Raw genomic sequence first — 14,814 nt, 5'->3', positions numbered from 1 at the left:
TTTTTTATTTTTTTTTTTTTTACAGTGCAAAAAATAAAAACTGCAGAGGTGATCAAATACCACCAAAAGAGAGCTCAATTTGTGGGGGAAAAAAGATGTAATTTTATTTGGGAGTTACGTTGCACTACCACGCAATTGTCAGTTAGGCTGCTTTCACACTGGGGCGGTATTCAGGCGTTACAGCGCTAAAAGTAGCGCCTGAAAAAAACCGGCCCCTTTAACTCCAGTGTGAAAGCCGGAGGGCTTTCACACTGGAGCGATGCGCTGGCAGGACGGTGAAAAAAGTCCTGCTAGCCGCATCTTTGCAGCGGTGAAGGAGCGGTGTATTCACCGCTCCTATACCGCTCGTACCCATTGAAATCAATGGGACACCGCGGCAATACCGCCGGCAAAGCGCCGCTGCAGCGGCGCTTTGCGGGCGGGTTTAACCCCTTTTCGGCCGCTAGCGGGGGTTAAAACCACCCCGCTAGCGCCCGCACACCGCCGCTAAAACGACGGTAAAGCGCCGCTAAAAATAGCGGCGCTTTACCGCCGACGCTGCTCCCGCCCCAGTGTGAAAGCAGCCTTAAAGCGAAGCAGTGCCAAATCGCAAAAAGTGCTCTGGTCAGCCAAATGGTCCAGGGTTTAATGTTGCAGTAAATAGAACAAGCAGGAGAATAAAATGAATGTTTTCCTCGTAATGGTACTTTTTGAAAATATTTCTGCTCAAACTTCAAGAAAATTTTTTTTTTTTTTTATTTATTTTTTTTTTTTTTCCCTCGCCTTAAAATTCTCTGAGGACTTAAGAGTCGCATGAAAGCCCTATTTGTCCCCCCGAAAAACAAAGTATCAATTATTACAAGTATTTACAAAGTTCTAGACTTTTATAAATAGACACAGCAGAAATGTGGTCTGGTCCATAGGGGGTAAGCAGGTGTGAGAGCCAAAGGGGTTCAGGCATTTTACAGTGAATGGTGTGTGGTGTTTTAAAAAAACAAAAAACCCTTCTTATTGCAAAAGATGCAAATCCTGTAAGGCCCCTTTCACACTGGGGTGGTGCGGGCGTTAGCGGTAAAGCGGCTCTATTCTTAGCGCTGCTTCAGCTGCGGTATTCGGCCGCTAGCGGGCGGTTTTAACCCCTGCCAGCGGCCGAAAAAGGGTTGCAGCAGCGCTTTGCCGGTGGTATAGCTGCGCTGCCCTATTGATTTCAATGGGTAGGAGTGGTGAATACACGGCTCCTCCACCGCTCCAAAGATGCTGCTATGAGGACTTTTTTATTTTTTTATTTTTTTTACCGTCCTGCCAAGGCACCGCTCCAGTGTGAAAACACTCGGCTTTCACACTGGAGTGAAAGGAGCCGCTTTTTTCAGGCGCTATACAGGTGCTATTTTTAGCGCTGTAGCACCTGAAAAACTCCTCAGTGTGAAAGCCGCTTAATACAAAACTGTGATTGTCAGGATCAGCTGTATAATGATTTATAAGCTATTATATGTATACCACATTGACTGCATACCCTCTGGCTATATCTGCATTCTTTAATTTACTCCTTTCAGATCAGTGCTGATGGCTATGAAGTAGAAAATATCATCTCCGAAGACCTTGCTAGAAGGAACCGAGGGTTTCGCTGTGAATACTTTATCAAGCCTCCTGTGCACATCATCATCACGTTCCCATTTAACATAGACATATGTAGGATAAACATAGACACGTCCTCCGGGGGTCACCCCCCTTTCACAGGAATGGACATCTTTACGGCTACCTCCACCAGCAAAATGTGTTGGAATAGCCAGGAGTGCGGTCAGCCTGCTATGGTTTGCCAAGGAGCGGACAAAGAACTGTTTGCTTTGGTTGGTAAAGTGCTGCTGAGAAATCAAAGCAAGGCTACATTCAATAACCGAGGCTTCAAGCCTAGACACCCATTCCATCATACCGATAACGTGATATCTTACCATGGGTCTTCATGTCAGGATCTCTGGAATAAAGGCCAGTACTCTCTTGGCAATGTCACCCACCTGAAGATCTGTATAACTCACATTGCTGGTGGTGCTCCTTGCTCTATAAAGAGGGTGGAGGTTTGGGGTCAGCCCGCTAAGACATGTCCCAAAGAAGTGGTGGAGAGCGTGTACCAGGTTGCCTTTATGAGCCTCCCCAATAGTTTTGGGCAGCCCCGACCTGCCTCGCCGATGGAAAGTAACCACTTGTCTTACAATAACTCGGACAACGCACAACACAGCCTGAGCGAACTTGCCAATATTCTCCAAGATGTGCCAGAGGAATTTCTGGATCCGATTACACTGGAAATCATGACTTTCCCCATGATTCTGCCATCCGGGAAGGTTGTTGACCAAAGCACACTTGATAAATGCAACCAAAGTGAAGCATCATGGGGTAGAATGCCAAGTGACCCATTTACTGGAGTTCCGTACACTTCACAATCTCAGTCCCTTCCCCACCCCTCTCTGAAAGCCAGGATAGACTATTTCCTCCTCCAGCACAGTGTCCCCGGGTCTAATCTACTGGGGAGGGCAAGACCAGGGGGACCAGTGACACCTTCTGCCATAGCTTTGTCTTCCATGAAGAGGAAGGTGGAGTGGATGGAGGATTCAGCCAATGATGGTGATAACGTGGACACATATTTCTCAGCTGTTAGCGGCCTCTGCTCTTCTACCTCAGATTTTAGTACAAAAAAGATGAAGATTGAAGCAGATTGTCAAATGTCACAGATGGACTGCTCAAATTCAGGTATCTTCTAAGCTATTCACAAAGCCAACTGTGTATGTGTGGGGTTTTTTTTTGTTTTTTTGGGGGGTTTTTTTTTGTTTTTTTTTTAATTTTATTTTTTTATTTTTTTGCATGCTTTGAAGTCCTGCTTACTTTTTAGTGCATTGATTGTTTTAAAAGCTGATCTCCTTCAACAGCTACATCTGCAGAACAGGTTACTGGCCAGATCAACTGGTGAAAATAAAGGAAAGGGAGCCTAAAAAAATGGCAGCCATCACATCTAAGAATTTGTGAGCTGCATTATAATTGTTGGCTTTTGGTACTAAAAATGCAATTGCCGCTGATGTCTAGAGCGGACCTCCTCCCTCCCACTTCCTGGCTCCTCCCTCCCTCCCACTTCCTGGCTCCTCCCTCCTTCCTTCCCACTTCCTGGCTCCTCCCTCCCTCCCTCCCACTTCCTGGCTCCTCCCTCCCTCCCTCCCACTTCCTGGCTCCTCCCTCCCTCCCTCCCACTTCCTGGCTCCTCCCTCCCTCCCTCCCACTTCCTGGCTCCTCCCTCCCTCCCTCCCACTTCCTGGCTCCTCGCCTCCTGCTACCTCTTCCTAGTCTCACAGAAGAAATAGCGTGAGCCATTGGCTTGTGCTGATGTCATTCCGAGCCTCTGAGAAGGGAGCAGTGTTGTGCATCTATGGATGCACACAGTCTGACTCAGGAGTGCACCTGTAAGGAGGGGAGGACAGCGCTGGTGGGGAACCACAAAAGAGGGAAGCCACTGCTCTGTGCAATATAATTACACAGAGCAAGTATAACATTTAAAAAGTGTTTTTAAGCGGAGCTCCACCCAAAACGGGAAGCTTTGCTTGTTTGCCTCCTCCCCTGACACATTTGGCAACTTTTCGTGAGAGAAGGAGCAACAGGTACCTGGTTTTGACCGGTAACCATTCGTTCTTTCAGTTGACTTCGCTAGCAAAACATCAGCAAGGAGGAAACCAAGTCTTTGGTGATGTCCATTGGTTCCAGACTTCATGCAGTCATTGCCAGTAAAGGATTCTCAACAAAATATTAAAAATTACCATTGTTTTGTTTGTTTTTTGTGATATTTGTCCAATTACATTTGAGCCCCTGAAAATAGGGGGACTGTGTATAAAAATGGTTGCAGTTCCTAAAATGGCTACTTAATGTTTTATGTTCAACCCCTTAAATTAAAGCTGAAATTCTACACTTCAGATTCATTTGAATTGTTTTGTATTAATTTTATTCTAGTGGTACTCAGAGGCAAAAGTATGAAAATTGTGCCCATGTCCAAATATATATATAATTATGACCTAACTGTATATATACACACTAACCATGCACGCACTCACAAAAGTGAGTACACCCCTCATATTTTTGTAAATGTTTTATTATATCCTTGTGACAACAGTGTGAGAAATTACACTTTGCTACAATGTAAAGTAGTGAGTGTACAGCTTGTATAACACCACATACGACATCAAATTGGTCAGCATGGCTGTCATCCCAGAAGGAAGCATCTTCTAAAGATAACACACAAAGCTCGCAAAGTTTGCTGAACACAAGCAGATTAAGGACATAGATTACTGGAACCATGTCCTGTGGTCTGATGAGACCAAGATAAATGTATTTGGTTCAGATGGTGTCAAGCATGTGTGGGCGGCAACCGGGTGAGGAGTACAAAGACAAGTGTGTCTTGCCTACAGTCATGCATGGTGGTGGGAGTGTCATGGTCTGGGGCTGCATGAGTGCTGCCAACACTGGGGAGCTACAGTTCATTGAGGGAACCATGAATGCCAATATGTACCGTGACATACTGAAGCAGAGCATTTTCCCTTCCCTTTGGAGACTGGGCCGCGGGGCAGTATTCCAACATAATGAACCCAAACACACCTCCAAGATGACCACTGCCTTGCTAAAGAAGCTGAGGGTAAAGGCGATGGTCTGGCCAAGCATTTCTCCAGACCTAAACCCTATTGAGCATCTTTGGGGCATCCTCAAGCAGAAGGTGGAGGAGCGCAATGTCTCTAACATACATCAGTTTTGTGAAGACCTTATGGAGGAGTGGAAGAGGACTCCAGTGGCAACATGTGAAGCTCTGGTGACCTCCATGCTCAAGAGGGTGAAGGCAGTGCTGGAAAATAATGGAGGCCACACAAAATATTGACACTTTGCGCTCAATTTTAACATTTACACTTAAAGCAGAGTTACAGTTTTTTGATGTGTATTAAAAGTCAGCAGCTACAAAAAGTGTAGTTGCTGACTTTTGATAAACCGACACTTACCTGTTCCACGGTCCAGCGATGCGGCCGGAGTGTCACCCCTCTCCGCCGATGCCTCCATTGCCACTCTAGGCACCCGGCCATGACGGCTTTCGGCTTCACGGCTGGGCATGGCGAATGCGCGATGCGCTCCCGGAGGGGGCAGGCAATCTCTGGGACCTGTCGCGTGTGCTAGGAGATCACCTAGAGGGAGGGGCAGCCTAAGGCGAAAGGAGTCACTTAGGCGGAAGGAGGAAGTGGGGCAGAAAGTCTGCCCCCCCCCCCCCCCCCCCCCAAACAAATTACATGACAAATGTGGCATATAAGGGGGCGAGGAGTGCTTAAAGCGGATGTTCCATTTTTGGGTGGAACTCGGCTTTAAGGGTGTACTGACTTTTGTTGCCAGGAGTTTAGACATTAATGGCTGTGTGTTGAGTTATATTGAGGGGACAGCAAATTGACACTGTTATACAAGCTGTACACTCACTACTTTACGTTGTCGCAAAGTGTCATTTCTACAGTGTTGTCACATGAAAAGAGAAATTATTTACATAAATACGCACATAAACATTATATACTACTGTAATAGACTGGCTTATTGGATTTTCCAAGCACTTTAAACTAGGGTTTATTTTTGTGGTAGGGCTTATATTGCAGCACTCCTGGAAAATAACAGTAGGTTCTATTTTCAGAGATATATATATATATATATATATATATATATATATATATATATATATATATATATATATATATATATATATATATATATATATATATATATATATATATATATATATATACATACATATACAGTGGGGATGGAAAGTATTCATACCCCCTTAAATCGTTTACTCTTTGTTATATTGCAGCCATTTGCTAAAATCAATTAAGTTAATTTTTCCCCCCTCATTAATGTACACACAGCACCCCATAGTGACAGAGCAAAAACACAGAATTGTTGACTTTTTTGCAGATTTATTAAAGAAAAACGGAAATATCACATGATCCTAAGTATTCAGACCCTTTGCTCAGTATTTAGTAGAAGCCCCCTTTTGATCTAATACAGCCATCAGTCTTTTTGGGAAAGATGCAACAAGTTTTTTTTCACACCTGGATTTGGGGATCCTCGGCCATTCCTCCTTGCAGATCCTCTCCAGTTCTGTCAGGTTGGATGGTAATTGTTGGTGGATGGCCATTTTTAGGTCTCTCCAGAGATGCTCAATTGGGTTTAAGTCAGGGCTCTGGCTCGGCCATTCAAGAACAGTCACGGAGTTGTTGTGAAGCCACTCCTTCGTTATTTTAGCTGTGTGCTTACGGTCTTGAAAAGTAAACCACCTGCCCAGTCTGAGGTGCTGAGCACTCTGGAGAAGGTTTTCGTCCAGGACATCCCTGTACTTGGCCGCATTCATCTTTCCCTCGATTTTAACCAGTCATCCTGTCCCTGCAGCTGAAAAATGCTCCCACAGTATGATGCTGCCACCACCATGCTTCACTATTGGGACTGTATTGGACAGGTGATTAGCAGTGCATTATGTTCTCCACTCATACCGCTTAGGATTAAGCCAAAAGTTCTGTTTTGGTCTCATCAGACCAGAGAATCTTATTTCTCACCATCTTGGAGTCCTTCAGGTGTGTGTTTTTTTTTTTTTTTTTTTTTAAGAAAACTCCATGCGGGTTTCATGTGCCTTGCACTGAGGGGAGGCTTCTGTCAGGTCACTCTGCCATACAACCCTGACTAGTGGAGGGCTACAGTGATGGTTGACGTTCTCCCATCTCCCGACTGCATCTCTGGAGCTCAGCCACAGTGATCTTTTGGGTTCTTCTTTACCTCTCACCAAGGCTCTCTCCCCCCGATAGCTCAGTTTGGCCGGATGGCCAGCTCTAGGAAGGGTTTTGGTCATTCCAAATAAGGATTATGGAGGCCACTGTGCTCTTAGGAACCTTAAGTGCAGCAGAGATTTTTTATTTTGTAACCTTGGCCAGATGGCTTGCCACAATTCTGTCTCTGAGCTCTTCAGGCAGTTCCTTTTGACCTCATGATTCTCATTTGCTCTGACATTCACTGTGAGCTGTAAGGTCTTGTATAGACAGGTGTGTGGCTTTCCTAATCAACTCCAATCAGTATAATCAAACAGTTGGACTTGAAGGTGTAGAACAATCTCAAGGATGATCAGAAGAAATGGACAGCACCTGAGTTAAATATGTCACAGCAAAGGTTCTGAATACTTGGGACCATGTGAGATTTCAGTTTTTTTCTTTTTTAATAAATCTTCAAAAATGTCAACAATTCCGTTTTACTGTCAATATGTGGTGCTGTGTGTACATTAATGAGGAAAAACAGGAATGATTTTAGCAAATGGCTGCAATATAACAAGGAGTGAAAATTTAAGGGGGTCTGAATACTTTCAGTCATCATACACATAATACTGTGTATGTAGATAGATATGTGTGTGTGTGTGTGTATATATGTATTAATGCATGGGCCAAACTGGGTGGGTAGGCTCTGTAGTGCTCCACTCACAGGACATGGAGCGTAGAGCCTGCGGGGAGATCAGAGCAGTAGACATTCCTCCAGCACAAGTGGCAGAGGTAAGATCATGCCACAATCTTGGGTGGGGGGGTATTGTGGATGGGTTGGGTTGGGTTTATTTATTTTTTTCTCTCTCCAAGCCTTCCACCAACCTTGACGCTTGCCGGCAGTCTCCCATCCCCACATGGTACACATCTTTAGCATGGCATTAACAGCTCCTTCTCCCCATCTCATTCCCTTACAGCTATGATGTGCATAGTGTATAGCTAGCTACTGCAACTCCATTCCTAGCATGAAATTTCACAGGTTGGAACTGCAACCAGTAGCTAGCTATACACTGTGCACATTGTAGCTGTAAGGTAATCGGATTTCAGCTCCAGGGTGTGCTGTGTGGGGAGTAGGAACTCTACCTGTGTTCAGGCTGTGTACAATGCAGGGATGGTAAACAGAGCTCTGCCTAGTGCAATGCCAGCAGTGACCCCTGTGCTGTGTCCACCCTACGCCAGCTGTTACCTCTGCCCCCATGTCTCCCAATGACCCTCCCACCACCCCCCCCCCCACCATCTCCCAAACCACCCCTCTACCTACTCTTCCTTAGGCGATAGGTATCGTCTTGTCTTCTCTTTTTTTTTTTTGTACTTGCTGATACCAATTACTTTTAGTACTTGCTGATATCAATATATATATATATATTATACAGTGTGTATATGTACATTAGCCCCCTTTCTGATTTTTATTTTTTTCCATTTTGCATATCTGTCACACTTAAATGATCATCAAACACATTTTATTACACAAAGATAACCTGAGTAAATACAAAATGCAGTTTTTAAATGCTGGTTTCATTTGAGGCAAAAAAGCTGTCCAAACCTGCCTGGCTTTATGTGAAAAAGTAATTGCCCCTTAAAACCTAATAGCTGGTTGTGCCACCCTTGGCGGCAGCAACTGCAATCAAGCATTTGCGATAACTGGCAATGAGTCTTTCACATTGCTGTGGAGACAATTTGGCCCACTCTTCTTTGCAGAATTGTTTTAATTTTGCCACATTGGAGGGTTTTCCAGCATGAACGGCCTGTGTAAGGTCATGATACAGCATCTCCATTGGATTTAAGTCCGGGCTTTGACTATGCCACACCACACCACTCCAAAACCTAAATTTTGCTTTTTGAACCATTTGGAGGTGGACTTGCAGTTGTGTTTCGGATCATTGTCCTGCTGCATAATCCAAGTGCACTTGAGCTTTAGCTCAGGAACTGATGGCCGGACATTCTCCTTTAGGATTTTCTGGTAGAGCTCCGAATTATTGGTTCCATCAATTATGGTACGTCGTCTAGGTGCTGAACCATCACGTTATCACCATGTCTGACTGTTGGTATGATGATCTTGTTATGAAATGCTGTATTCGTTTTATGACAGATGTAATAGGATGCACACCTTCCAAAAAGTTCTCACCTTCCAGGACGGCAATACATGAGATGAGAGGCTTCTCCCTACAAGAAACACAATCAGTCCACAGGTGTTTAAAAGGCCCCACCTTACCCCTTCTCCCTCAGTATGGATTGTGTTTCTCTCACAGCGAAACGTTTTTATTTCTTTAGTTTTCTGGTCCGAGTCGGATGGTACCCCTGTTAGCCAGGTTTAGGAATGCCGGTGAGGGCTGAATTAACCTGCCACCTCAATGGCATTTGTGCAGGCAGTCTGGGCATAATCAAATTCCTCCCCCCGGCCATTGCACGCCGCTCAGCAGCTCGGGCCTCCTCCTGTCTTCCACTGTGTGCAGCGGGTGCCATTTTGTTGAGGTACAAATGATGCAAGACACCAAGGGGAGGACTTGGCACGCTCCAAGAATCATTCTCGCGACCCAGGAAGTGGGCCTTTAGGTGTGGAGGTGACACTGGACTCGTGTGGCTGTGGAGGCTGAAGCTTTCCTTTTTTATCACCAAAGCTCAACAAGCTGAAAGTCTCCCTGAGCCCACCTCATGGAGGAGGATGGAAAGACAGCACAGGTGGCTGCAGGCAAGAGTGAGTGGGGTCGGCTAAGTGCCATTTACCTACTATGGGGGGAGAGGGGGGTGACACCAGATTAAGTAATCCCTGGTAACCCCCCCCATGCTCTCACCTCCTGGGGCTGGCAACCATGATACAGGGGGCAGGAAGAATGACTGTTTGTTCTCTCTTCTCTTGCAGATTCCCCAAGCTGAGCGCAGGTTTCTGACAAACCACCTTCTACATCCACTAGCACTAGTGCCAGTAAAAAGTGCAGTAACTGCAGGGAAAGATTATCTAAGTCTCACACCAAGCCATGTTGTTATAGGTATATTAACAAACTGGCTGGAAAAGAGGCCTCAGGATTAAGATTTTCTTAAATCTATTCAAGGGAATGTTGGCAACTATTCAATCTTTCCGCAACTCTGTACCCACACATCAGGTGGTGGACTCTGAGACACCCCTAAAGAGGGTAATGGCCCTGGCCTCCCCTTCCTTTTGGAAAAAAAAGTTTGTATCCCAGAAGAGGTGTGTGGGCATGCTACTGGGGCAATGCACACAGCCTAACTTTGCAGCTCCCTAGTTGAGACAGCAACTTGGAAGGGTTGTTTTTTGGCCGCTATCCTTTTCTCATGTAACCTTGAGAGAAAAGCAAACCCTGTGGCAAAGGGAAAGACAACAGTGGTGAGTACTTGCATTTTTTTGCCTTGGGAGATTAACAGAATCCCCAGTGGCAGCCTGGTGGTTTCTGGGCGTTGAGATAAGACTCCCTCCCTCAATACAGGGTGCTAATATCCTTTCCCTTGGGTCTGGGAACAAATAGCCCAGAAGCTTTAGCTAGACCAATGTCCACAGCTCCCTTTTACCTCCGGGAATGCTGTTGCATCATTTAGTTTCCAGCCTCTCACTATAAATCCATCAATAAGGAAAAATATATTGAAGAGTTGAGACCTGTTAGATACAAATGGCCTCTTATAGGATATTTCTGCCACTAAACAAGTTGCACATTCCTAAAGGGTTAATTGAAGGGATGTGAAGTGGTCTTGCAGGTACCTGGCGATTCCAGGAGAAATGGCACAGTAGAAAAGTAGTAAGTAATCTGAATATAGTAGGCCAGCTGCAATGACTCTAAAATGTAGCTACAGGAGGGTTCATTTAGTGGTGGTTGGCTTTTAAAAGCCTGCCACATGGTTTTCCCCCATATGGGGGAGGGCACAGCAAGGGTTACACTTGTGAGCATATTCTTTGTGGGGGGTTGCTTGGTATGTGTAACATCTTATCAAGCTCCAACCTATTGATTTCTCCTTTACACTGCAGTTATATCTGTAGGTGTGTAAGAGTTGATCCGGACCTCTTGTGGTTTGGGCTACAGTCCACTCCTTGGATGAATTAAAAGCATAAATTATCCTCCTACAACCCTTAATTGACGGGTCCTGGTGCAAACCTCCTATGCAAGAGCTACATATACTAACCTGTATCCGATTGCTATTTAAGCCCTACAAGTGTCTGCCTCCAGCCTAAGATTGTATCCACCTCTTCTTGAGACTGGCTTAATTGATCTCTTAGGTCTGTGCTCGTTAAGAGCTTAGATGCTTGGGAGGCTTGGACTCTTTCACTTGACTCTTTCACACCTGCTCATATTTTTGACAGTGGTAGACCACCAGCTTTTCCTACTGTGGGGTATTCACACACCTTAGACTTCCATTATTTGGAACTACCCTGCTTCCCCTCTGGTGGTTTAACCGCTTGCCGACCAGCGAATGCCGATGTTTGTTGGTAGGCAAAATGGCGTACAGGTACGACCCCTTTTAAGAAGCTGTTGCGGGTGCATGCCTGCGGCCGGCGTAGCTCCCCGCAGTCTCCGTGACTGTGGGTCCCACAGACTGTCCATCGGGTGCCCGCGATTGTGTCACGGAGAGGCACAACGGGGAGATGTTTTTGTAAACAAAGCATTTCCCCATTCTGCCTAGTGACAGGACAGTGATCACAACCCTCTCTCACATCCAGAGCAGTGATCACTGTCCTGTGTGTTGAAGCCCAGCCCCCTAACTCTTAGAATCGCTCCCCAGGACACACTGAACCACTTCACTGCCCCCTAGTGGCTACCCCCTTCACTGCCACTATAAGAATATGAATAGCATTAAGGTTGTTGGCGACATTTATGTTGATCATAAGACTGTACCCTGTTGCTAACCAGATATGCACAGCATTGCAGTAGCTAGTGACATCTGTTGGTTATGGCTATACGCTGTTGCTAATCGCAAATGCACAGCATTTAAAGGGATTGTAAAGCTTTGGTGGTTGTTGTTGTTTTTTTTTTTTTCTTTCTTTTTTTTGTCATACTTATCTCCACTGTGCAGCTCGTTTTGCATTGAGTGGCTCCGAACATCCTCTTCTGGGGTCCCTCATCAGCGCTTCGGGCGCCTCCCCTCATCGAGTGTCCACGTTGGAAAAGCTCTCTCCTACGATGGACACCCATGCGGGCGCGCTCCCAAGTCCTGCATCTGTGTCCATTCGTGTCAATGGATTTGATTGACAGCAGTGGGAGCCAATGGCTGCGCAGCTATCAATCTATCCAATCAGGATACGAGACACCAGCTAGAGCTGGTGTGCTTGTTCCGGGCTGGCGAAGGATTGGGGACAGGTAAGTAAAACGGGGCCTCGGCGGGGCTGCAGCACCACAGGAGCTTTTTCACCTTCATGCATAGAATGCCTGAAGGTGAAAAAAACATGAAGGTTTACAACCCCTTTAAAGTTAGTGACATTTCTGTCGATCATAAGACAACCTGTTGCTAATCAGAAATGCACAGCATTAAAAGTTGCTAGTGATTTTTCTGTTATAGGACTCTACGCTGTTGCTAACAAAAAATGCACAGCATTTAAAGTCGTTGGCGACAGTTCTGTCAGTCTTAGGACTGGATCCTGTTGCTAATCAGAAATACACAGCATTTGAAATTGCTAGTGACATTTCTGTTGGTCATATGACTGTACCCTGTTGCTAATCGGAAACGCACAGCGTTGACATTTGTCGGTGTCTTTTCTGTTATGACTGCACCATGTTACTAATCAGAAAGGCACAACATTGAGAAGGTACCTTTCTGTTTTCATATTAGACGACTGTACCTTGTTGAGCATCAGCAATATGCAGCACTGAAGTTTGTGTCCCTCTGTATATTGCTTTTCTTGCCACACTTCAGAAATACACAACACTTGAAGTGTCTGTTTTTTTTTTTTTTACTGTTTTTACTTTTGGCTGCACATTAGAATACTCAACAGTGAAGCCTGTTTTGCGTCTTTCCTATTTATATTTATTATATAGCCATATCTTGTTGCACTTTTGAAATTCATGGCGCTGACGTTCATGTTGTGTAATTTCTGTGATGGCCCATCTAGCTGCACTTCTGAAATACACAACATTGTTGGCTATGATCTTTATATTGGTGATATTATACATGTATCACTTTTATTTCAGACCTTATTTTCCTGTGAACATGGAAGGGGCCAGGAACTCTGGCTGCAGACATTTCAGATGTCAGAAAATTCAGTCCCTTACATTTAGTCACTCCCTGTGCTCATAACACAATAGGGTTGTAAGACACTGGAAGAAGGCTATCAAATCGCCTTTTTTAGGAAGGACTTCAGATTAATTGGAGTATTACCTGAAGATGCAGTATCAGAAATGATCTGATCCATGTACCTAACGCTCGTAGCAGACCAACGTGAGTGTTCTGCTCCTGCTATAGACTTAACCTCCTGTAGTAGGGTTCTGCTTAACGTATCTATTCTTACCAAGAGGAACCCAATGGTGTTGGAGAGGATTATGGTTTCAGACATCAGATGAGGCATCTGATGTTTACGGAATAGGTATAATCTGGTGTTTACCAAGCTCCCTTCCGCTTAATTGAATGCGTTTGCGGTGAGGGGTATAGGGAATCTGTATATAGAGCACTTTCACAGCTGACATGCCAGAATTCAGATGTGAAGGAAGTCCGTTATTTGGTGTGCTTGGGCACATACCCGCCCAGCTTCTAAGCCCACGGAATAACCTTCCCTTATTCTACTACCCTTAAGTGGACTTTCCTTTACCCATTACTATGAAAAAGGAATAAATGATACATTTAAGGGGGCCTGCAAGGTCGGTCTGTCATGGAGTCCTTTTTTAAATCATTCTCCTGAACAGAGTTATGTTTAAGCCAGATCATTTGTTGATCAAGGTTGTATCCTCGTTCCATAAAGTAAGTCTTTGGTCCTTTTTTAGTGGTCCTAAGAAGTCTTATAGACATGTTTGGCCACAATTGCTAGATGTTTGAGACGGTCAAACTGTGCTAATCTACTATTTTCACAGATTTTCTGATTCCATCTTTAAAGAGCACTCCACATAGAACCTGCATCTGAAACTGAGTAGGCAGGAGTATCCGTGGAGCAAACCTGCTGATCAGCCTCCTGATCCAGCTAAGATATCTTTGTCTAGTCATAATCAAGTGGAGGTAAAACATGCTGCAGAACCTGGCATTTGGCAGGAAGATTTTGCAGCCAGTGGTCCCACCATAAGGTAGGCCTGCAGATTCCTTGATTATCCTCATGTTTTGCCATCCTGAAATGTGAGGTGAGAAAACCAACGGTTACTTACCGATGACGGATTTTCTATGAAACCTTCCAAAACTGCTGGCCTACTTCCCACCCTGTTAAGGGTGATGGAGAATGTATACAATAGGTGTTAAGTGTCTAAGGACCCCTTGTGAATCGGTTGGGAGAATTACTTTACAACAACGGAGGGACAAGGGGTAAGGTGGGGCCTTTTAAACAGCTTTGAACTGATTGTTTCCTGTAGGGAGGAGCCGCTCCTCTCTCATGTGTCGCCGTCATGGAAGGTTTCGTAAAAGTACCGTTATCAGTAAGTAACCATCAGTTTTTTGTCTTGTCAGTCCACAGAATATTTGCCTAAAAGTCTTGGATAATCAAGATTTTTTATTTTTTTTGGTAAATGTGAAACTTGCCTTTGTGTTCTTTTTGGTCAGCAGTGGCTTTGGAACTCTCCCATGGATGCCATTTTTGCCCAGTCTCTTGTTGAATCGGGAACACTGATCTTACCTGAGGCAAGTGAAGCCTGCAGTTCTTCAGATGTTCTAGGTTCTCTTATGACCTCCTGGATTAGTCGTTGTCATGCTCTTGGAGTAATTTTTGTAGACCGGCCACTCCTGGGAAGGTTCACCACTGTTCCAAGTCATCTCCATTTGTGGTTCGCTGGAGTTCCAAAGCCTTAGATATGGCTTTGAAACCCTTCCTAGACTGAGGCTTGTACAGTAATTTGTTTCTAAATTG

General features: G+C 44.9%; 1 protein-coding gene across 1 annotated transcript in view; it reads left to right on the top strand.

Moving 5' to 3' along the window:
* Positions 1 to 14,814, top strand: part of UBOX5 (U-box domain containing 5) — a 54,145-nt gene that overhangs the window by 31,381 nt on the left and 7,950 nt on the right. Inside the window, exon 3 of the mRNA XM_077478028.1 lies at positions 1,533 to 2,721. Coding sequence (XP_077334154.1) covers positions 1,533 to 2,721 — 1,189 coding nt within the window. The remainder of the gene's footprint in view (positions 1 to 1,532; positions 2,722 to 14,814) is intronic.

Source organism: Lithobates pipiens, unplaced genomic scaffold (assembly GCF_037356315.1).
Source record: "Lithobates pipiens isolate NorthernLeopardFrog02 unplaced genomic scaffold, aLitPip1_a1.2 Scaffold_13, whole genome shotgun sequence".
NCBI lineage: Eukaryota > Metazoa > Chordata > Amphibia > Anura > Ranidae > Lithobates > Lithobates pipiens.
Note: the sequence above shows the minus strand (reverse complement) of the source record. Positions and strands in the feature narration are given on the sequence as shown.